At 36.5% G+C, this 23,344-nt stretch overlaps 1 protein-coding gene across 1 annotated transcript in view; it reads right to left on the bottom strand.

Moving 5' to 3' along the window:
• LOC113239553 overlaps nt 1-22,490 on the bottom strand; it is a 51,294-nt gene extending 28,804 nt beyond the window's left edge. Inside the window, exons 1-2 of the mRNA XM_026476615.1 lie at nt 22,293-22,490; nt 20,085-20,274 (exon numbers count right to left, since the gene is read on the bottom strand). Of these exons, the coding sequence (XP_026332400.1) occupies nt 20,085-20,274; nt 22,293-22,490 (388 nt within the window). The remainder of the gene's footprint in view (nt 1-20,084; nt 20,275-22,292) is intronic.
• Between the last annotated feature and the right edge of the window lie 854 nt (nt 22,491-23,344).

Below are 23,344 nucleotides of genomic sequence, written 5' to 3'. Positions count from 1 at the left end.
ACAAAATCATCTCAAATAAAATGCAGTAATACACCGCAAATCCTGCACTTAAAAAGCACTAATGAAATTTTTGGTGTACTTGGGTAAATATGATAATATTCCGTTTGAGTGGTTCTAATGTATACCATGAAATTAGTTCTTAAAGTATAGTTTATAAACATTTACATTCAGGGTAAACTTAAAAAACGCAACTTACGGTATGTTTTCAATAAATAAACACCGACATCACCAGCCCAAACAATAACACACACGATTGTCGTGAAGTATTTTTGAAGTTGTTTATTTTTTTTAAATGACAGACCCAGGCATTAAAAACTTTATGGTTTGCTAGAGTAGTTACCGAAATAGCAATTAGTATTACTTCTTGTACCTGTTATAACTTCGATATCCGATAAATCGGTATAAAATCATCACCGGCACCTCTAGGTATGGTATGCTTCCAGACACGCATGAATCGCGTGAGCGGATAATGAAATTTGTGAAATTTCTTTGTATACTAATTTCACTGTATCTAATTTTTTATTGAATAAATGTAATTATTACTAGTATACATTTTTAAAAGACATTGTAACTAACACTATGGGTCCGAGTGACTTGAAATAAATGAGTTATTATTATTAATCTATTTTTGACTCTCGTCTCTTCCAAAGGCTTAAAAGATGAGTTATTATTGTTATTTACTTTATTCTTCTCATCTCGTTAGATGTTTATTACTATTATTATTATTACTATTAATATCACAAAAATAATTGAATATAATTGAAATCATCGTGATATTTAATAAACTTTACAGCCTTTCTTAATTTCATTTTTTTCCTCGTTTCGTATTTACTCGCTCCAACAAAAAAATGTGATCTTCAAATGAAAATTGTCCTTTGTTGAGCAATAGTTACAAAAAGAAAAGAAATTAGATGGAGTATGGACTTCTCTTGCTGACGTAACTTTCACAATCAATTGTTCATGGCATGGTTTGAATGAGATTTTTGATGATTTCTTGGGGAATACCATTGATTTACAAATAAACGGACGACGGGTTTAATACACAAACCACGAAAAAAATGTCCCAAGTCAACCTATTTAAACGTAGTGACATGTAAAGGAATATGAAAAAGCTAAAACGTTGAATTTAAATTGTAATGTCATCGCAGTACTGTCTAATTTTGCTTGCTTCGCTGTCAGTCGAACAAACGAAGACTAAAGCGTGAATGACGCTCTGTATACGATTTTAACGCCCTATAAGTTCGGACACTTTTTAGCGCGGACCCGACGTCCATATAATTGTAAGTCAATGGAATACGTTTAAATTAAGTAGCAGTAGAGAACTCCTTGTGAAAGAATTCGTCCAGAGAAGTATTGCCATCGCCATCTTACCTATTACTGCCGCCAAGCAATAATGTGAATGTACACATTATTGCGTACGTACACATTACTGTGTTCCGGTTTGGAAGAGTAAGGGTGCTGGTAAAATTACAGGCACAATGGACTTGTCAACTTATGTCTCAAGGTGACGAGTACAGTGACACTGCAACTATTATGGATAAGCAAGTCTCTTACCACCAGACAGACGACTTGTCCGTTTCCTCATTTGGTGTTATAAAAAAAATTTAGGTGTGCAAGCTCCATCGTCGACCTCACAGTCACTTTCTATCAGAAGTGTGACGGAGGTCAAATGCGCACTTAATTTTTAAATAAAAAAAAATCGGCCGTAATAACGTAAGTTCTCGGATATTGTATAAAGGTTGTATACCTCTAACACACTTTTAGAATGAGTCGCAGATGCTCAATGGGATTCAGGTCGGGATTGTGTGATAGCCAATTTAAACGGGAAATCTCGTCCTCGGGTAAGTTCGTTCGTTATTGTCCAAGAAGACAGCAGCAGGACGGCTAGTGCTGGTTTTTTTTTATACTGGTATGAGGAATTAGGATTTCTCTAATAGACATCAGTTTTCGACATTTTCGATGAAAACTAACTCCGTACGATCTTTGGAAGTAATCCTGCCTAAAACAACAGATTCTCCACCGTAACAGTTTATTTTTATTAATAGATTGTATTGTATTCTTGAATATGCTATAATTTTGAAACGCGTAACTAAAATGTAATTTTATACGTTTTACCAACCGGCAGTAATAAGTTTTAAATCTAGGCAAACGCGCCAAAACGTAATGAGTTTGGGAATTCTCTGTCATAAAATTTATCGAGGGAATGGGGTTGGATATTGATGGGAAAGGTAGGCTAGAGAATGGACATACGGGATCTAGGGGCCGTACATACGCATATAACAGATTTCGCTGCGTTTACAAAAAACGTAAACAAAGAAGCAGTGATCGTGAACCTTTTTCTTCAGTCATCAAATTACTGTAAAGGAGAACTTTGACAAATTTAATGACAAATGATATTTATAAATGACACGACAATATGAGCACTTACTTTATAAAAAAAAGCATCGCAAAAGCAAAAATAGTGCATGTTTTTGAAATTGTTTGTTAATCTTTAACGAGTAAAAACGTAATACTTTGATAAGGGTACCAAATGTTAATAATGTTGTTACCTTGAAACTTTGCAAACAAAATGATGCCTTAATGAAGACCCTAGAGAATAGTCTAAAAAATAATTCTAATAGAACTACGTATAGTTAAATAAATTATTTGGGCTGTCCTTTTTAGTACATTTGAGTAAGGAAAAATAATAAATACGCTTAGTTCGCACATTTTATTAAATAATATCTATTTCATCTTGGTCTCCTTATAAGTTTGGACAGTGACGATGGCAAGTATAATAGGTATTTTATCGCCTAGTTTTATGTCCACACAATAGAGAAATTTTTATGTCTATCAACGAAATATTACGTCAGCAATAAAACTACTTTATTAAACTACGGGATACCTTTCAGCCCATAAAAGCGCTGATATAAAAACACAAAAGCCAATAATCCCATCACTTTAGTACCGGTTAGCAATTCTCCTAAACATCGATTTCACTGAGGTGATTAGATTATGTGTACGTATTTGCAAGTTACTCATCTTATGTGCCCGTAACAATATAAATAATTTCATTGAGAAAGAAAATGACCGTAATATTAACCTTAGAACTAAGTCCAAACTCATGGCACCACGACTTCGTTTAACTAAGCTACACGATGCCTTTATGGGAAACTGTATACGTTCTTACAATAATTCCGGAGCATATATTAAGATTATCATTTCCTAAGTTTAGAACCTACATTAAAAATATTTTAATTGAAAAAATCACATTACAAAGTCAAGACTACGTGCTATATAAAGATGTACGGAAATACGACATGACTCTAGATTCCACACAAATTTGATTCTAAGTGTATTCCATAGCATTTAAATTAATTTGAAAAGAGCAATCCCTAGAGTTTCTAGCTGGTTCCTCTCAAGGTAGTCAGTACAGTGAACGAGCAGTAGCTTAAAAACGACGTAAGTATAAATTTATTTTACCTATGGAATAAATTGTTATTTAACTTTGAGTATATGACCTTGACTTTAAAACGATCCAAAAGAAGACTGGTAATTGATAGCCAGCTGCAGATGAACACACGTTACAACTGTAAAGAGCTTTGACAAGGGTATTGGATGTTAAGTCTACGTGGCAACGTGGAACCAGCCCAACCTTTACACGAATTGGAGATTTGCCTCAATTTCGGCTTTTACATAGTAGAAGACTCTTCACATTTGTAAGTTTAAATTATCATGAACCGTTATTAGTTACATCAGAAAGAAGACATGAAAAGAGCTAGCTAGCTAGACAAGTGGGTGTCTATACTTGGTTATGAAAGTACTTAGAGGTGATTCAAGCTCTGACAGCTGATTTCTGCCACCATGACGATTAAGAAGAAGAATTGCGACTGTCTGTAATTGCCATTGCCTTTATAACCTAGGAGTTCATGAGTTTGCTGCAACTTGCAATGTAAAATGTAAACAGCGTAAAAACATCTCTTTTCGTCACGCCAAACGAGTGAACTACAAATTAAGAAACTCTCTCAACTCTATTAGCGGAAGAACAATTTCTAATCAATTTACGTCGGCAGACCCTGAAGCTCAAGACGATTAAAGTCTATTTCGTTTGAAAGCTCGTTCAGTACACATATATAGTAGCACTAGAGTTTCTTTATATTTTTATTAACGACATTGGTGATTGCTTTCGCTTCTCTAATCTGCTGAGCTTCGCAGATGATATGAAAATATATGCCAAGATTTCTTCAGTTGATGACGCTACTGCTCTCCAATCCGATTTATCTCGTCTTGACGATTACTGTGTTAGCAATAAGCTAGACCTTAACCCTTCTAAATGTTTCTCAAAGACTTTTTCGCGTAAATTTAATACTATGTGTACCTCGTATAGCTTGAGAAAAATTTATCTTCAACATAAGATAATCATGAAAGATCTAGGGGTCATTCGTGGTTCTAACCTAATTTTTGATACTCATATAGATGCTATAGTTTCTCAAGCTATTAAGTCACTTGGATTCATAATACGGAATTCAGTCAGTTTCTCAAGACCTAAAACTCTCCGGATACTGTATTGTGCGTATGTCCGTAAATTGGAATATGCCTCCCAAATTTGGAATCCTTGTTATCAAATTTATGTAGACAGAGTTGAACTAGTCCAGGAAGAAATTATGAAAATCTTGTGTTATAAAATGGGCAAGCCTCTTAATTCAATCGAATATCCACGTCTTTGTAAGGATCAACACATATTGCTTCTTATTACTCGCCGGAGTATTGCTGATTTAGTGTATTTGTTAAACATCAAAAACGGTGATGTCGACTGTCCCGAATTGCTGAGTAGTATTGTGTTTAATATACCTACGCGTTCCATGAGATACTACCGTCCTGTTGCAGTTCCTCTGGCGAGGACTAAATATACACAAAACAGTTTTCTTTATAGGGCTTGTAAGAGTTTAAGCGATGTGTTGAGCAGGAGTGAACTTAATATTGACATATTCACATTGACTTACAATTATATGGACGTCGGGTCCGCGCTAAAAAGTGTCCGAACTTATAGGCCGTTAAAATCGTATACAGAGCGTCATTCACGCTTTAGTCTTCGTTTGTGCCACTGACAGCGTAGCAAGCAAAATTAGACAGTACTGCGATGACATTACAATTTAAAAGCTTTTTCATATCCCTTTACGTGTCACTACGTTTAAATAGGTTGACTTGGGACATTTTTTTCGTGGTTTTTGTATTAGACCCGTCGTCCAATTATTTGTAAGTCAATGCATATTCAATTCTAATTCGAACTCATTAAAACGTAAACTTGTGGACGCGTTTGTTTAATGGGCGATCATTTCGTGGCGCAGGTATTGGGATATATGTGATTTACATTGCGTACATGCATGCATATGTATATATGTGTATGTGTGTATATGTGTATGTATGTATGTGTGTGTATGTATATATTAAGTGTACTTTTTACGTAATAATTTTATTTGCTATGACCACTTTAGTTTAGTCATTATGTTATTATAAGCGAAATCCTTTAATTGGCTGTAATGTATTTGTTGATGTTTTTAATTTGTTGTTAAGCTGTTGGTTTTCCACGAATAAATAAATAAATAAATAAATAAATAGAGCTCCCTGTGAAAGAATTCCAGGGAAGTACTGCGACTGTACCTATTTCTGCTGCAAAGCAGTAATGCATACATTACTGTGTTCACATTGAAATTACAGGCACATGGGACTTGTCTACTTATGGCTCAGGGTGACGGGCGTAGTGGCAGTGTTCCTCAGATCTTTGCTATTTAAAGCTTTAAGGGGCACTGCGACTGTTATGGACAGGCGTGTAGCTTACCACCAGGCTCACTACTAGTGCGTTCCTTCACTTGATACTGTAAAAGAAAAACATATAATCCAGTGTATTTATGGGGCAGAATCTGAGTTCACTAGCGAACTGGAATATTGCATATGAGAATGATATTTGAGCAAGCCGGATACCTTAAAATGCGCCCCCGATGATCGAGGTCTAGTGCTTTAGAGTCTAGTGATGTCTTTTTTATAGCCGACGAAAATTTTCCCTGAGTACCTGACCAGAAGGTTGGGTGAGGGCGACTAACCCCGGGCGTGAAAATTTTGTTTTAGTGGCTGGCATATAAACAGTAGCGGGCACTCTAGGCGTCCTTTGAAAAAGTTTAGTACGATAGTTGAGTGTGTTCGTTTTTTGCATCATTTCTTGTATTTCTTATTTGAACAAAAGTAAAACGTTTAAAGCAAGTTCTTTAGATTTTAAAAGTATTAAAGGAATTATGGTAATGTCCCATTTGTTTTGCTTTTAATGAAATTTCTTTTTATTTAACTGGACGATGTTAACGAAATTATAATAATAATAATGCACACACTCAACATAGCCCCGCACTAGGGAAACCCAGTGTCGCGGGTGCCATGGACACACACATAGACAACCACAAATTACACCCAAACTCACGAGAGAAATAAATGTAGGCCATACAAATATTTCTCCCGACCCGGGAATCGAACGTAACCGTTCGGCCACAGGGGCAGTTAAAATTTACAGTTTAGTTTTGTTTTTAAGTTTATTGAATGTCACAATGTTTGACCACCACGATATTCATTTATTTCTTGAGAAATAGATTTCTCACAGATGGCGCTATGGTCAAAAAGTCGTTAAAAACCAAAAGCAAAGATATGCAAAAAGGGCATAGGAAAATCCGTAAGATCCGCTAGTTCGTTCCGGGGCTTAATTGGCATAGAGTCTGGCGCGGTTTGCTGGAAGACGTTGGTTCGAATCCAGCCGGATCCAAGGAATGTTTTCTGATTGTTCGACCTTTGTGCTTATTATTAAATTTAAGCAACTAGTAAAGTTTTTAAGATTTCACTGTCCCGTTCACTAATATAATACTTTATTGCACAAAGAAGAGACACATAAAACACACGTTACAAAGAACATATTCAAAGGTGAGCTTATCTCTAGAAGAGATCTCTTCCAGCCAACCCTAGCCGTGGTGTAAAAGTGAAGTCTGTGGTATTGTACAATAAAATTTAAATTTAAATGTGACTAAAAAAAATATATAAGCGATGGTAATATACACGAACTTTATATACCTAAATACATACATAAGCAGAATATATACCTATTATAATAACAATATACTAGTTTATATATATGTTACCGATTAACTAAGTAATATGTACAGTTCTTTACAGTAGGTATAGTAAATCTTCATTTATTCCAATTCATGGATGTTTTAACCAGTGAAAATGTCAATTAATTTGTTTCCGTGAGTTTGCCTTTTACGGCTTTTAAAATAAATCGAGAAATTTGTGAAGGTGTTTATAGAACACTCAGAATTTACTTTCACAAGTTTAGTTCTTTGATCAGAGAAGAAATCGTGGAATTGTACCAATTTGTTTTGAGTGGAATACGCAAGTGTTCGAACGCCGTAGTGGTTTTTATATGTGGCTAATAGATTTAACTATAGAATAGACCTTACCTTGCGCTTGAAGCCAATGATCAATAAATTGTTCAGTATATAAAAGCAATAACGACTTCAATCAGGCTTTTATGCCCAAGTGACAAGAGGCTAGTTATTTTTTCAGGCCAGTATATTCATACAAGCTCCATATCTTTCTACGTTAGTTTAGTTTTTTTTAATTGATTATAGTGACCCTCCCTACCTACCCTACCAATAACCTAAGCGGCTGGAGGGACCGGAGGATATCTAGCTTATCCTCTACTAGTTCTCCCGGCTAGTGAAGGTGATGCCAGTCGCAGCGTCCTGCGACAATGTCCGGACATAGCTTCCAACTTAAAGGGCAACTCACGAGTCCCGCGCGTCTCGTCGCTTCAGGCCCTCAACTAGACCGCTACTAAGACGCGCTAGCTGCTCACGAGACAGACGCCTCGGACACATGCAAAACCGGGACAGACAAACATGTCCGTCTCTGCAGCTAACCACAAACCCCAGCGAGTCCATACCCAAGTCCGGCTCCGCCAGAAACGCCCGCAAAGGCTTATCACTGGCGTAGGGCTTGGCCCGGACGCCCCCTGTACCCTGGTCTTGCCGTCGAGCCCGTAGTCTCTCCGGAAAACCCTACCTCTCGGGTCAGTAGATAAGGACAAAATAGTATATTCATACAAGCACCTTAACTTTCTACGTTAATTTTGATTATAGTGACCCTGCCTACCTACTCTTAGGGTATACGAAAAGGCCACTATAACCTGTACCAGCCAGTGTACAGGGTTCTCATAGACCTCTGTCACTTGACTTCATCCGGTTCTTCGAGAGGACAGTACCTCGTGTGAACCGCCCCGGATGCACGTACAGTACCTTCCCTATTTTCCAGACTCCCTATTTTAAGTACCGGAGCTGTAGGCGCGCTTACTTCCCGTTGCGCATTGCACAACTAGCAGTTACCACCGCCAAGCCGTCCACTCTGAGTCCACTACAAAATCTCCTCATTGGTGGTGGAGCTGTAAGTCACGCTCACTTCCTGACGCCGAAAAACGACGTCTCTCCAATACCCAATAACCTAAGCGGCTAGAGGGACCGGAGGATATCTAGCTTATCCTCATCTAGCTCTCCGAGCTAGTGCCGGAGATGCCAGTCGCAGTGTCCTGCGACAATGTCCGGACATAGCTTCCAACTTTAAGGGCAACTGACATGCCCCGGGCGTCTCCTCGCTACAGACCATCAACTAGACCGCTACTAAGATGCGCTAGCTGCTCTCAAGACAGACGCCTCGGCAACATGCAACCGGGGCAGACAAACATGTCCATCTCTGCAGCTAATCACAAACCCCAGCGGGCAAAGGAGCATTACTGGCGGACGCCCGCTGTACCCTGGTCTTGCCGTCGAGCCCGTAGTCTCTCCGGAAAACCCTACCTCTATAGAACATTATGTACAGTAAAGGCCCATTTAGATGGAGAGAGTTTCTCGTCTCGAAGACGCGATTGTCGAAAGAATATAAAAAAAACTTTCCTCGTCTAAACATTCGCGATTATCGCCCTTCCACGTGAGCGATAGTCGCCTCGCCTTTGCATGTTGAACGTCTCCGTGTAAACAGAACTTGAAAGTAAAAATCGTATTTCGAGTTTTTGTGCCAGCCGTTTCTACCATGCGTGCAGTGCGCGAGGGTGTTTTGATTATCACTGCTTTTCTAAGACAATAATTAATGGAACGAGAGCGAAAAAAATTTTTCAAATAATGGAGAGTGAGTGGGGAGTGAGTGAGTGAGTGAGTGGGGAGTGAGTGAGGAGTGTTTATTACGAATTTACGAATGAACTATTACGAATTAATATAAAATTTTAAAAAAAAATATACAAAATATATTTCTATACAGGGCAATGAACTTGATATTATCAGCAGTTTCAAATTTGAATGATTTTTGCGTCATTTCGATATATCCATAGTCAATACCGCAGTAATCACTGAACTCGAATGGCAATTCTCGCACTCAAATCGGTTCGAACCGATTTGTACGATAATCGTATGAACTTGAAAAAATGTCATACGAGATCGTGTTTAGACAAGTCGAAAACTCGTAAGCAAGAATCTCCTTACTACATATTTCTCCGTGTAAACAGTCGAGGAGGCGATTAAGTTGCTTGCGAATCTCGTATGACATAATCGTAGGCGAGATTTTAGTTCTTGCCTGAATGTAAACATTACGATAATGTTATGGCGATTATTGCTTACGATAATCGCGTACGAGTTTTCGTCACGAAGCGTGCGAGAAACTCTCTCCATCTAAATGGGCCTTAAAAGTGCTTAGTAGACGTGTCACGTGTGCGGAGTAGCTTTAGTATTAGCTTTCTTGTAGCTTTTACGTTTTAATTTAAATGAGCGTCCCGGACAGTCGGGCGTGGTTGACTTGTTTTTGGTCTACGCGGTAGCCGCGCGGCTGCAGTCGCAGCAAAAAGAATATTTTTTTCAAATTTTAATGGGACCTGCAGTGAAGTAACCATTTTGAACAAAAAAAAAGAATATCGGAATCACCGCGTAACACCTAATATTGGCGGGCTTAAATGTTTCCTTGTCTCTTAAAACTTTATTACCTCAATTTTACTATATTGGTCTGAAAAGCTGCCGTCGTCGCATCAACCCTAGTTGATAATGGTGTTTGTTTTGTACATAATATGTGATATGTTTACTTGCTTCATGTTTCATAAGACGTAGAATATGAATAAGATGTCAGACCTTAATCGTTCTATGTAACCAGTATTAACGCCAAAGGAATAAATGTACGTAATTTTTTAAAGAAATAGTATTTGATGTAATGTTGCATATTGACCACTATTCTTTTGATTTAAAGACCTAATTATAATGATTGTATAACAACAATTTTTGTACGAGTAAATTGAAATAATGAACCACAACCAATATTTAATGTATATCTTGTTAACACTCCACGACACCAAACTCAAACGAAATCCAAACAAACTTACTAAACAAAAACCAAAGAGATAGAATAGAAGTGTCCGTGATTGGCCAAGTAACGCTTATATTTTAACCAATCAGGAGCCAGTAGAGCGTTTGAGTTGCGTCATATTTGTACTGGCTTAATTTTTTCTGCCAAATGGTTACGCTGTTGTACCTATTATGTATTATGTATTTTAAGATATTATTTGATAAAATTATTTTAATTATAATAATTTCACAAATATAGTGAAGTTATTCTGTTCGCAGTGATAGTCTTAAGGAGATTCTTTTAATTATCAAAAATACGATGTTCTTTTTTTGAAACTATGTGTGCAAAACCAATGATGAAATATTTCAATTCAGTAGCGAGTACCATAGACAATAGAATTTTGGTTCAGAACTAAAAAGAGCGCCTTTGTGATATGGTCTATGTAATTATAATTGACAGATTAAAAGACAGGAGTAGAAAAATATATCTACAAAATTTCTGTCGTCCTCAATATTATTTTCATAAAACAACACCCGACAAACCCCGCAGCGATACCAGCCCCAATCCTGTAGTTCGTATTAATAGGGAAGAGAACAAGGCTTGCTTATGGTATAAATGTGTGTATATATAATATATAGATTGAAAGATAAAGTAACTAGAAATTAGCGACAAAAAAAATTCATTGTATTAAAACATATAACATTTTTAATACACAATTGTTTAAATGACATTCTTCGTAAATATTAACGTACACATTCATAGTTCCGCACATTTCATAGGGAAAACACGCGCATAGACAACCATAAATTACACCGAAACTCACGACAGAAATAAATGCAGAATCAAACCCGGAACCTCTGCGTGGCAGATCAGCATGGTAACCATTCGGCCACAGAGGCAGTTGATATGGCTAAACAACTTTGTAATTTAAGAAAATTTGAATTTAACATGCTGTAAAAAGAATTTTGGTGTCGAGTGAAGGCTGTGTCGTTTTATATATTAATAGTATACATTAATAGTAGTAGTCCTTATCCATTAAGAGTCGTACTACCTCAGCTTGAATTTAATTTTTTCCCGTACTGAATCGTTTCACGAAACAGGGACACTGGCTTTATTTCAGACTTGATTTGTTTTCCAAACGAAATTAAAACCATTTCAATAATGTACATCGTATAAATATATGTTCTATTTAGTTCAGTTGATATAAAAAAATCTCTGGTATATAAAAATTTATTCTAACATATTGAATACAGCGGTTTTCTTGTAAAAGTTCGTGATAAGTTTGTGTTTGTTTTTCTATCGTGAACGTTTTTAGGAATCGTATTCTCACACCGCTTACTAATCAGAATATATCCTCAATTTTACTGTATGTTTTTTTCTAAAGTTATGTGGAATCAATCAAAGCCACTTAAGGTTGTGTTAGTTCTTAAGTTCATAAGATTATTACTGGTTTTTTTTTTTAAATATATAATAGACACACGCTTGGCCACAATCTCACCTGATGTTAAGCGACGATGTGACCGACGATGGGACGCGTTTGCCTAAAAAATGCCTATTCACTCTAGCCTTGAATAGCCCCAAATTGTACTTTTCGGGAAATACAGATGCCGGTAGAGCATTCCATTCCTTTGCCGTACGCATCAGAAAGGAGGAGGCAAAGCCCTTAGTTCGAATAGGTGGAATATCAACGACATAAGAATGGAGTGCTCCGGACCTTCTAGTCGACCGAAGGAGGAACGGTGAGGGCGGAACCAAATTGAAAAGTTCCTGCGCACACTCCCCGAAATGTATCCGATAGAAAACCGACAAGCAGGCTACTTTTCTGCGATGATCGAGATTTTGGAGCTTCGACTCTAACTCTTTATATATTATAACGGTTTATATATTAATATTTTGAAAGAAATGTAAAGAAACGACTATACCCCTAATGGTTAGTCGACTGTGTACACATATTAGAACGAGGTAGTAACTATCAATTTCGATAATGTATCTGCAATACGCACAGTAAATTTTGTTATAATTCTATAAATTAATTAAAACTTCAGCACCCTTCAATATGCAGGGTGGAAATTTGAGACGGATCAGCAAGCAGCTACCTTAATCATCCTAGCTACAGGTAGATTGACCTAGAAAATTGTTCATGAATTTCTGATGTTTCTAGTACTTTTGCCTCAGAAGGTCCAATGGCGACGATCCTTCCCAGAAATAGAATCGAATGGCATAAAAAAATGTTTCGTGAAAATTGCTTTTTATCTTCCTCACTGTGCCATTTTCTCAAAATCTGAATACCAACCGAAATATCTTCAAAATTCATAAAAAGTCTTCTAGGATCATTTACCTGAAGCTATGACGGTTAAGGTGACCCGTCTCAAATTTCCACCCTGTTACGAATACCATTTATAGAAAATGAAACTATTATTTGAAATCTTAATCGCATACATTTCTTTTTTTCAAACAAACCAACATTTCGGGCCCTTTACAAGTCCCCTGGTCACGGTTGACTGAGATGGTAAAGGCATCGTGTCTAATATTAATGCAAACTATCATATTTTTCATTATTGTTACGAAAGTCATGTTTATGTTTTCTTAAATTATATTTTTCTACCGTGTCAAAAGTTATTATGAACTCCATCGACATCAAAGCATTACAAAGCGTAGCTCTTCTCTTGGTGTGGCTATTTCATTACGTCGTCATTAACTTTGCGTTATATTCAGGGCGCTTCATTATGAGCACATATGAACAAGGGGAAAATGGTTACATTATAAAGCCTTTGACATAGCTTTGTACTTTTTAATGACTTACTACGAAATCCGGAATAATAAGTGCTGGAAGAATTTAACCGCTTTATAGGCATCAACAACCAGGGTGCCTCAGGCAATGAAAGTCTTTAGTCTTCTTCTTATCGTGTCGGTACTTATTTTAGGACTATATTGACCCTGAATAGTATGTTGCTACTTCGACTGCGCTGTCCGTAGCCGCGTAGAGATCTTCCCTCGTACAGGTATTAAAACACGATTTAATTTGCTCAACCATAAGGTCGTCTACTCCTGCCGCCTTTCCGTTCTTTTTTTAACAATATAATCCACAAAGTCAGTTCAGTAAGTACGGTTTACTGATCTCAATAGTAAATTCATTTGAGTGACGCATTTCCCGGGCTCTCTGTAACCGTTTGGGTGGTTTACTGTTAAGTAAGAGCTGATGTGCTACCTGATTGGCTGAAACTAGATCACGATTCGCAGCAGGGGGTGGATCTTCTGTAAGTTTCTAGACAGTAGACCACGCTTTCTTACTAGCCATATCAACGTTAGAGACTGTATGCATCCACTTTTCTCGCCGGCTTTGACTGACCGTATGCAAAAACTCATTCCCAGCCATCAGGGTCCTTAGTGTACAGTTGCTCACAGTTAGCAAGACGCTTAACGGATTCTTCATTCAGGCCCAGGATATACGAGTCACGACAACCTCTAGGGATGCTTTGCCTCGAAGCTGTTTTTATGGTGTTTATGAACGTGTCATAGTTGTCAGATATTGGCTTCAAGTCAGTTTTACCCAGCCTCCCGTATATAAGCTCCGAGAAATGGTCCCAGTTTGCTTTGGTTAGATTAGACCGACGCTTAAATGGTGCTTGCATAGGTGTTATATCAGCATGGACTATACACATGATGGGCCTGTGCTGTGTCTTGGGGATAGGAGCACAAATCGTATTGGAATAAAGAGGACCTATATTAGAACTAGTAAAAATTAATTATTTAGTGAATTTGCGACTTGCCAAAGGATTTTAAGCGGGAGAAAACTTTGAATTTAAATTTGTTTTGAAGGATTTCAGACACTATCCTGTAATTTTCTGCATTTCGCGATCCTATATGTATTAAAAACATGTACATTCTATAAGTGCACAGTACACTGGAATATGCATCACCTATTTGGTCACTTAACTAAAAACAATCATAATTGAAATAGAAAATACACAAAAGAAGTTTATCAAATTTCTTCTTCATCACGCAGTGACAGCTGCAAGAACCATAATGTACTGTCGACAGAACAACCACGACTTCTTTAGGGTATGTTGTTATGTACGATTTTGAAACAAAATATGGATTGCCCTGAGTTAGTACGTAAGCTGGGATTTGAAACGATGAATTTACAGGCACATGCGACTTGTCAACTTATAGCGCAGTGGCAGTGCCCCTCAGATCTTTGCGATTTAAAGCTCTGAGTGGCACTGCAACTGTTATGGACAGGCGTGTCATTTAGCATCAGGCGCACGATTCATTCGTCCTGTCACTTGATATTATAAAAAAAACTTCTATAGCATGGGGCGATCTGGTTGGCCTTACTAACAAATATAATTTATTTTATTACATACTATTTAAGAAACGCCGTTAATTGTCTGAAATAAATAAATTAATACAATTGCCTTAGAACCAAGATTGTGCCATAGAGAATGAAATTCTATGACATTGATGAAATGTACAAGCAATATAAAAGTACTCCCATTAATGAAGATTTCTTATGAAAACCAGGACAGTGAAAGCTCACAAGGCTTTAGAAAAGAAGCATGTTGACAAATTTTCCATCTTCACGTCCGCGCCTATTAGGATATTAGGTCCTCTACGTATTAACAAAGAAATGGAAAGGGACAACAGAGCCTGACTCAAACCTTTCAAAGCAGTCCATTTGAATTTCCATCCGAAAGAGGGAATGTCGATAAAACACTCTAAAAAGTAGCCAATACTAAACCCAAGCTCAATAGGACATAAAAATAAAATACAAATGACGATAGACTATAGAACTATCGACAGAACGTCCGGTAAACAACTCTCATCGACAAAATTTATGCTGAAAAGTGGCAGTGTAATCTTAAAATATTAAATGAGATTTAATTAATAAGTGCAATTAGTTTTCTTTTCAACTGTTTGAAAATTATTATTTGAGAAAAGGAAAAATTTAAAAAGAAGGTTATTAAAGACGCGTACGACGTCTTGGTGTTCATTCTGTTCTGCCTTTTGATTGGCCATGCCTTGCGCGGCGCGCGTTGCAATATTGCCATGTTTGTCCTAGACGTAGATTTAATATGTAGCTAAACAAGCCTTATAAATAATTAACAAGTTCCAACAGTTCTACATTCCAAATTTAAGTTCACGCAAAGGGTAAACATAGATGTCTATCTATTCTTTTATACAAGAATGATTAAATCGTGACCGTGAATCGTGATTAGTTACTTAAAGTTTTTATTAAAAATAGGATCAGGCTCTATTGACTGTCCGGAATTGCTATCACAAATATCACCGAGAGGTCCCTCGAAGTATATTAGAAACAATTCACTTTTTATTCTACCTCCGGCTCGGACTAACTACAGGCAAAATGAGTTTATATGACGTGCAAGCAATAATTTTAATATTTTATATAATACTTTTGATCTTGACCTTTTCAATACTATAGTGTGATTTCAGCAATGACAGCACTGTGTGAGCACTTCTATGACTCTTATTGAGGCCTACAACTTCAGTGGTCTTTCTTCTTTTTTTATGTTTTATATAATAAGTTAGATAAATTGTGCACCCATATTCCTTATTATATTTTTACTTACGAGGATCGTTCGTTGGCTCTCAATCTCAAATCTCAATATTATTTAATTTAATTTTAAGCTGTTGATCTACCTTTAAGTAAATAAATAAACCTTATGACCTGAGTTATACAAAGTGCAAGAAACGATAGAAAATATTCCGCTGTTACAAAAAAATAATATAAAAGTACATTTTTCAAACTATAACTACCTGAACCACCGTAACCATTTAGGTAACCGTTAACCGTTCAATCAACATACGAACCAAATACCAAATATTGATAAATTACAATACTAACTACGCAGTTATTTATTCAACCTATTAGAGCATCTACCTACATGACTATTTTGATAAACTACGCAGATATAGCACGAAATTGTTGTTCTGTACAAGAGAATCAAAGCATTAAATGTTTTATAAAATAACATTTTGTTTAATGAAAATGTCCATCCACGCTATCAATACACGTCTGCCATCTTGCTAGAAGCCCATTTATTATTTTGCAGTAGTTTACCGAAGAACGGGAAATCACAAAGTCTTCACGGGAATTGAATTATTTTCCTTGTAGATATAAAGAAATAAATTGCGAAAAAATAAATATACTAGGCGAGTGTACATGGAAGGAAGATCTTCAGACAGTAACTGCTGCAAAGTGAAGAAATGTTTGGCTGAACGCGCTCTGGTGTAAGCGTTCAAAAGTCTCAGCGGCTTCATCATCCATTTTTTGTTTTATACCAAGCGACGAACACGTGTAGTGGCACTCAGAGCTTTGAATCGCAAAGATCTGACGGACACTGTCACCTTGAGACATAAGTTCACAAGTCCCGTGTAATTTAATCAGCTCTCTTCAAAACCGGAACGGAGTAAAGCTCACATTCCCACTAGGCTGCAGAAATAAGCAATCAATCAATCAATCAATTTATTTATTTGTCTGAATAAGGTACATATAGTTCTTATTTTAAATACAAATATCCAGCTTATTCTACCATAGCAAGTAAATATTGTCGTAATAGCAAACACACGGTAGAGCTCCTTTTCAAAGAGTTTGTCCAGTGAAGTACTGCCACCTATTTCTGCCACCAAGCAATAATGTGACTGACTATTACTGCATTCCGGTATTGAAGAATAACGGTGCTGATGAAGTTACAGGCACATGGGACTTGTCAACTTATGTCGCAGGGAGACGGGCGCAGTGGCAGTGCCCCAAAGATCTTTGCGATTGAAAGCTCTTGGGTGGCACTGCAACTGCAATGGATATGCGTGTCGCTTAACATCAGGTGCACGACTTGTTCGTCCCGTCATTGGTATTATAAAAAAACTCTAAGGAAGCTATTGGGGATTAACTCCGCGAGTAGACCACCAATCGATTACCAACTATGTTCTGTGGGTAAATTTCTTTTTTGGACACTGGGTTTGTCGCCAAAGTTAACAACCACTAGGTTGATCATGTCTAATCATCGTAAAGAAACCATTTTTAATTGCAATTAATGATACTCTATATCCTTCTATTAAGTGCAAGCTTCGACACTCATTGCCCGTTGTAATTCGAATGCATGCGGTACCTACTTTCCTACTTTTTATTTTATTTAGCAAATAAGCGCTTAACACAGAATTAATGGATCAGTTGTAGGCATAGTTCATCGAGACTCGATGCTACATTAATACTCTTTGTATTGATTGAATTGAACACGCAAAACACAAATTTTGGCCGAAACATAATTTTAAATTTTGAAGCCATGTTACCAGAATCTTGCCCTAAAAAGATTTTATTTCAATTCAAATTGGTGGGTGCTTCTGAGTCTCACACTTTACCCTCTAATATTCACTAAGCGAGCATGTCATTTGCATAGCCTTGACAACGTACGTACGTACGTTACAACGTGGTTACAACCAAAGCAGAGACATGCCTAGTCTGTAATTTATCAAATGATGTTCTGAGATTTTCCATATCAAAGCAAAATTGTACGACTGAATAGCAGAAATACGTGAATAAAAATCATGTTATCCTCGCCAGTTGTGATGCGACAAAACACTTGTTATTTCACATAGGGTAATAATTTAAGGGTTTTGTTTAATAAGTAACTTAGATTTGCATGATAATAAAATTGTTTTTTCTTTGTCTGTTTTCGACCCTACAGTTATGGCGTGGTGAATACAATATTGAGATATAGTACAACTATTTTGTTAACCTCTCGCATGCATGTCGTCGGTGTGTTGTAGAAAGAGTGTAAGCACCAATTGGAAAAAAAATAGGGGGCATGTTTTAGGTTATAACGACGTTTTAAAACATTTGCTTCCTATTTTAAATTTAATTTCAAAACTTAGTTTAAATTGAATTTTAAAGCAGTACATAAATATTTTGAAACAGTTGTTAAAAACATAAAACAGACTCTTAGAAAAACTTTTCGACACTCAGAAAAAATTTTCGTTCAGTCCCTTTCTACAAAACCGACGATGTCTAGTTGTAGTAAACTGTACAATGGGTTAAAGGGTGGGTGCTAACGACTATAAAAAATTTAGAATTTAAGTATAAAAACGAAAACTTAAAGAGACTATAAAATATATACAAAAAAGATTTGTAGCAACTGCTGCGATTCGCGACATTACTAATACATTATCGTCTCTAAAAAATTGAATTCAAAATTCTTTATAGTTGTTTCGATTTCCATGTAAACTATTTAAACAGCTGTAAAACTAATTACCTTTTTAAATAAAGTTTACTTCTTAATAATATACCAAACAATTAACAGAAATATAACCAAAATAAAGAGTTCTAACTACTGCACTCTGTACATCCGTTCTCCGTACGGCGTTCGTACTGTCAAATATGTAATACTCGATCAAATTATTAGACGCATGACGCAAATGAAGCTTCATACTTGACATTGGTTCTAGAAGTCTTTAAATTGGTCGAGTATTACTTATTTGGCAGTAATTGACATGTAATGACAGACGGAGATCGAGAATAGACGAAATACAGGGACAGCAGAAACACGAAAATTATAGAGAGATATTACGAAAATTTACTAACCAAATTATTCAAATGTACTCTTACCAATTTCCTTATACGAATGCTTACAATATCTGTAAGTTTACCCTCATCTCATTTAAACGCAATGTTCAAATAGTTATCACGAAACCGAAGTTTGTAGTGTGGAATTCGTAGACAAACAAACGTATACATTACAACTTCACGATTTAATTTAAAATTTACATTTGTTTACGACCGAATGTCATGTGTTAATTTACCATTTACAAATTTTGGAATATTTCTGTGTAAGTTATCAATATTATATTAAGAGTCTAATGGTTTTGGTAGATTCAACAAAACATTGAAAATGTTGAGTCATTCACTTTGGAAAAAATATAGGGTCACGGAAAAAGTTCGTGGCGTTTTTTCGCCAAATTACTAATACATTTTTCTTACATTTTAATCTATCTGATTTTAATCTATTTGATCTACCACGTTTTGCTATTTTTCTGGTAAAACCATTATACCATCAGCGTGAACTTCTGGGATTTCTGGGCGAAAAACTGAACCAAATGATTTTCGCAGGCCTCTTTTGAAGTCGGCTTTACACCATTAAGCGAGCTCTGCAGAGAGCGAAACAAATGATAGTCGGACGGGGCAAAGTCCGCGCTATATGGTGGATGTATCGAAACTGTCCAGCCAAGGTCTGTCATTTTTTACCGAGTCGTTGACAATAAAATAATAATAAGAAATAGTAGAGTCAATCGTCTTACCTGGTTCGTGCAGCTCATAATGCACGATACCTTTCCAATCCCACCAAACACAAAACATTATCTTGCGTGGCGTCAATCCGCGCTCGGACACTGTTTGTGCAGCTTGGACCATGATCTTTTTCTCACATTATTGTCGTGTATTCAATAGGTACTTTACATATACTAACGATGTTTAAATATCAACTGAATTATATAGAAGACGTATACTATACAACATACAATTTTCAAACGGCTTTTATTGCGTCTGTAAAACAATAAATTGTGAAATAAAACCAATGTCCCTCCCGCTAGACCTAAGCCAAATGGACCATTAAATACAAGAAAAAATTGAATTCGTGCTGAGATAGTGTCACTCTTATTTAAACATACACATGACTTACCAAGGGCAAAATCGCACACTGGTCCGAAAAACACATCTGCGCATTCATTGTACGCGTCGATAGCCCGAATAACTGCGTAGGCAGCATCGCAGTCCATAACATCATATGCCTTCCATTCGAAGTTCAGCCAAGGTGGAAAAGCGTCCTTAACCATCTCACTTTGAAGGGCCAGCTCGAAGACAGGTTGCACCTGCAAAATTAGTGCTCTCATTATTCTGCAAAATAAAAACTTGACAGATGAAAACAATCATGAGGAAACTATGTTATTTTTTTTAATTCACAGAGTACACGTGTGTGAAATATCTGTAAAGTTTTCTAATAAATCTGTGCGGTGTGTTACGCCTAAATATGTTGTTTCTTTGGCATCTATTCCACCGAGCACAAGAAAAAATGTGGCCTCATTTACTTCTTCTTTCTAGTACTGGGGTAATTTTTCCGAATTTAACAAACTACAACAATAGATCAGTTAAAGCTCCGCTAAACAACTTATACGTGACTAACATAAATTTAAATTTTCACGTCTCTGTAAGATCCCCGTGACACAAAATATGTAAAATAAATATTTGTTCGCTACTTTCTGACTTACTTTTACAATTGAGTAAAGTGAGTATGTGTGTACTATAAAGATAAGAAGAATACGAATTTGGGCAACCCGCACCATGTCATCTTTCGCCATACCAACTTTTCTGGCCTTTATTTTCAAAGATAAAGTTCTTTTTTCATATTTGACTGTACCTTTCCAGAAAACAAGAATAAAATAATGTGAGCTATAAAACACTGGCTTTAATTTAAAAAATATATCGAGTTCTTAGGTTTTCGCGTTTGTTACACATAGGAAATATGTATATTGTATAAGCGTATATTTGATTTTTCAAACAAACCAACGTTTCGGGCCCTTTATAGGTCACGGTAGGTTTAAAGATATCCTCAATAACGAGTACATACTTATCATCAACCCAATTTATACGTCCCACTGCTGGACACCTATGTCCTCTCATTGGGGATTTGACACGTTTTCCGAGGGTTGTGAACATTCTTTTACGTGCAAGTTTCATCATGAGGTTATCCTTCACTGAAAAGCTCATGGTAAATACCAAATTAATTTCGCGCATAAATTTCGAAAAACTCAGTGTTGCGAGTCCGGATTCGAACCCACGATCTTTGCTAGAGAGGCATTAATGGCGAATCTGAATTCTATATAACTAGGCAACATAATTTAAATTCCTCTGAATAAATCGCCCGCGTGCCCGGGACTCTCATTTAGGTTAAAACGTAAAATCGAAATAATTAGAGCGTATTTTACCATGACAGTTACGCACCGCACGCGGTCGCTGCGCGGCGACAACGCGGACTCCGCTCGGCCACCGCGCGGGGCGAGCGCGATGACATTCATGTCGAATAAAAGCTGTGGTAGTCTAAGGGACTACCACGGCTTTTTTCATACTTTAGATACGGTTATACACATGAACAACTTATCAACAGACAAAAATGCATTTTAAAGTTCTTTTTGTTAACAACAACAAATAATTCCGAACACAATTCAATTTAGAAGCGTAAGACGACTTCAACACTTCGCAGCTGGATTCCGTTTGATGTGAAAGTCGTTTGAATTTTTGGACCGAAATCTGCAAATTTCGTAATCTTCAGCCCCTAGAAACAGCTTAGATATATAATTGGGTATGTCCACTCTGATCGCGTGATCGGTTGGTAGTGGAAACTGACAACCTTCAATGTCCACACTGAGATCGGAGATGATAGTTTCATCTACTACACATATGTATATTGAATAAGACACACATGCAGTTTTATTCCACTCTTCATGCAAATGCCATATTTTCATTAAATGATATCTGTTCAATTTCTTGTTTTAAAATAATCTTTTGCTCACGTTAAAGTGGGTAAAAATGATTAAATGAAATCGCGCGACCGGATACGACAAAAAAAAAAACATAAAGTAGTAGATGTATCTGATATCTCGATTAGAGTGTACACATTAATGGTTATCAGTTTGCACTACCAACCGATCACGCGATCAGCACAGGCATACCCGCATAATTTTCCTGTCTATGTTAGAAATACTGATTTCGAACATAAGTACGATATTCAAACTGTTATAGAGAACAATATTCATTGGTTTTCAATTCTGATTTTTGATAAATCTAATCATTTTCATATTACAAGTAGTTCGTTGATGGACTGGATACTTACGAGAGCCAATGATGCGTCGAAAGTAGTGTTGGCAGGCAGTAAAAGAGCAGCTTTTATAGTGCAATTATTTTTCTCGCAAATGGGTGTGCATGGCCTCGGGCTTTCCTCGACGTCCCGGCAATTGCGTGTCTCTATTCCATACACCCCGATCATCAGCACTACGTTCACCCAAAATGTCAACCACATATTTAACATCATGGTTACTCGTGTCTCGATTTCACTCAAAGCAACCTAACACTGGCTCGTTCATGTTTATTTTAAGCCCAAATACACTAGGGACTTTTACATTGTTCGTCTTTTACCTGAAACAAAGAAAACTCAATTTCAATAAATGTTTTCAAACTCGAAGTTATGTTTAATTAATTGGAAACCTCTTAATACTCTAAATCTACCTTAAAACGAATTTAAATTGTAATGTTTATTATTTTATTTATTGTTTATTATTTTTTATAAATATATTTTGTTATTGTCTGATAATAAAAGAAAAAACAAATGGATATTGTTTTCGACTTAAAAATGTAGAGTAAAAACTCTTTTTTTCTTTACAAACTAGCGTCAGCAGCTTTGTTACAAAGTAACAAAAGCACGAGAGAAAGTTTCAATCCTCCTCCGAAAGTGGAAAACGTAAATGGTATATGTATCATCTATGATGGTATCCATCAATAATTAGTTTCACAAATCCATGTACGAAGCGGGTGGCGAGACCTCAGGCGTTTCATAATATGACGTTGATTAAAATTATACGGCTTATGTATAAGTAAATGTAAGTTACTTATTAGTAATAATATAATAAAGACAAACAATGCCATTACAGCGTGCTTAAGAACAAAATACGATAGTTGTAGAAGAAGAAAAGAAATGCCATTTAAAAGTAATCCCGTAACTCCTGAACTAGGATATCATGTGTCTAAGGAGTTAGTGATTTTTCCAATATTGGATATTAATTATTGTACTCATCATACATTTTAATTTCCTTGTAAAATACGACGGTGTGCGCACGCGTGTGTGTGTGTGTGTGTGTGTGTGTGTGTGTGTGTGTGTGTGTGTGTGTG

Source organism: Hyposmocoma kahamanoa, unplaced genomic scaffold, assembly GCF_003589595.1.
Source record: "Hyposmocoma kahamanoa isolate Upper Pololo Valley unplaced genomic scaffold, ASM358959v1 99879, whole genome shotgun sequence".
Lineage (NCBI taxonomy): Eukaryota > Metazoa > Arthropoda > Insecta > Lepidoptera > Cosmopterigidae > Hyposmocoma > Hyposmocoma kahamanoa.
This window is presented reverse-complemented; position numbering and strand designations above follow the sequence as displayed.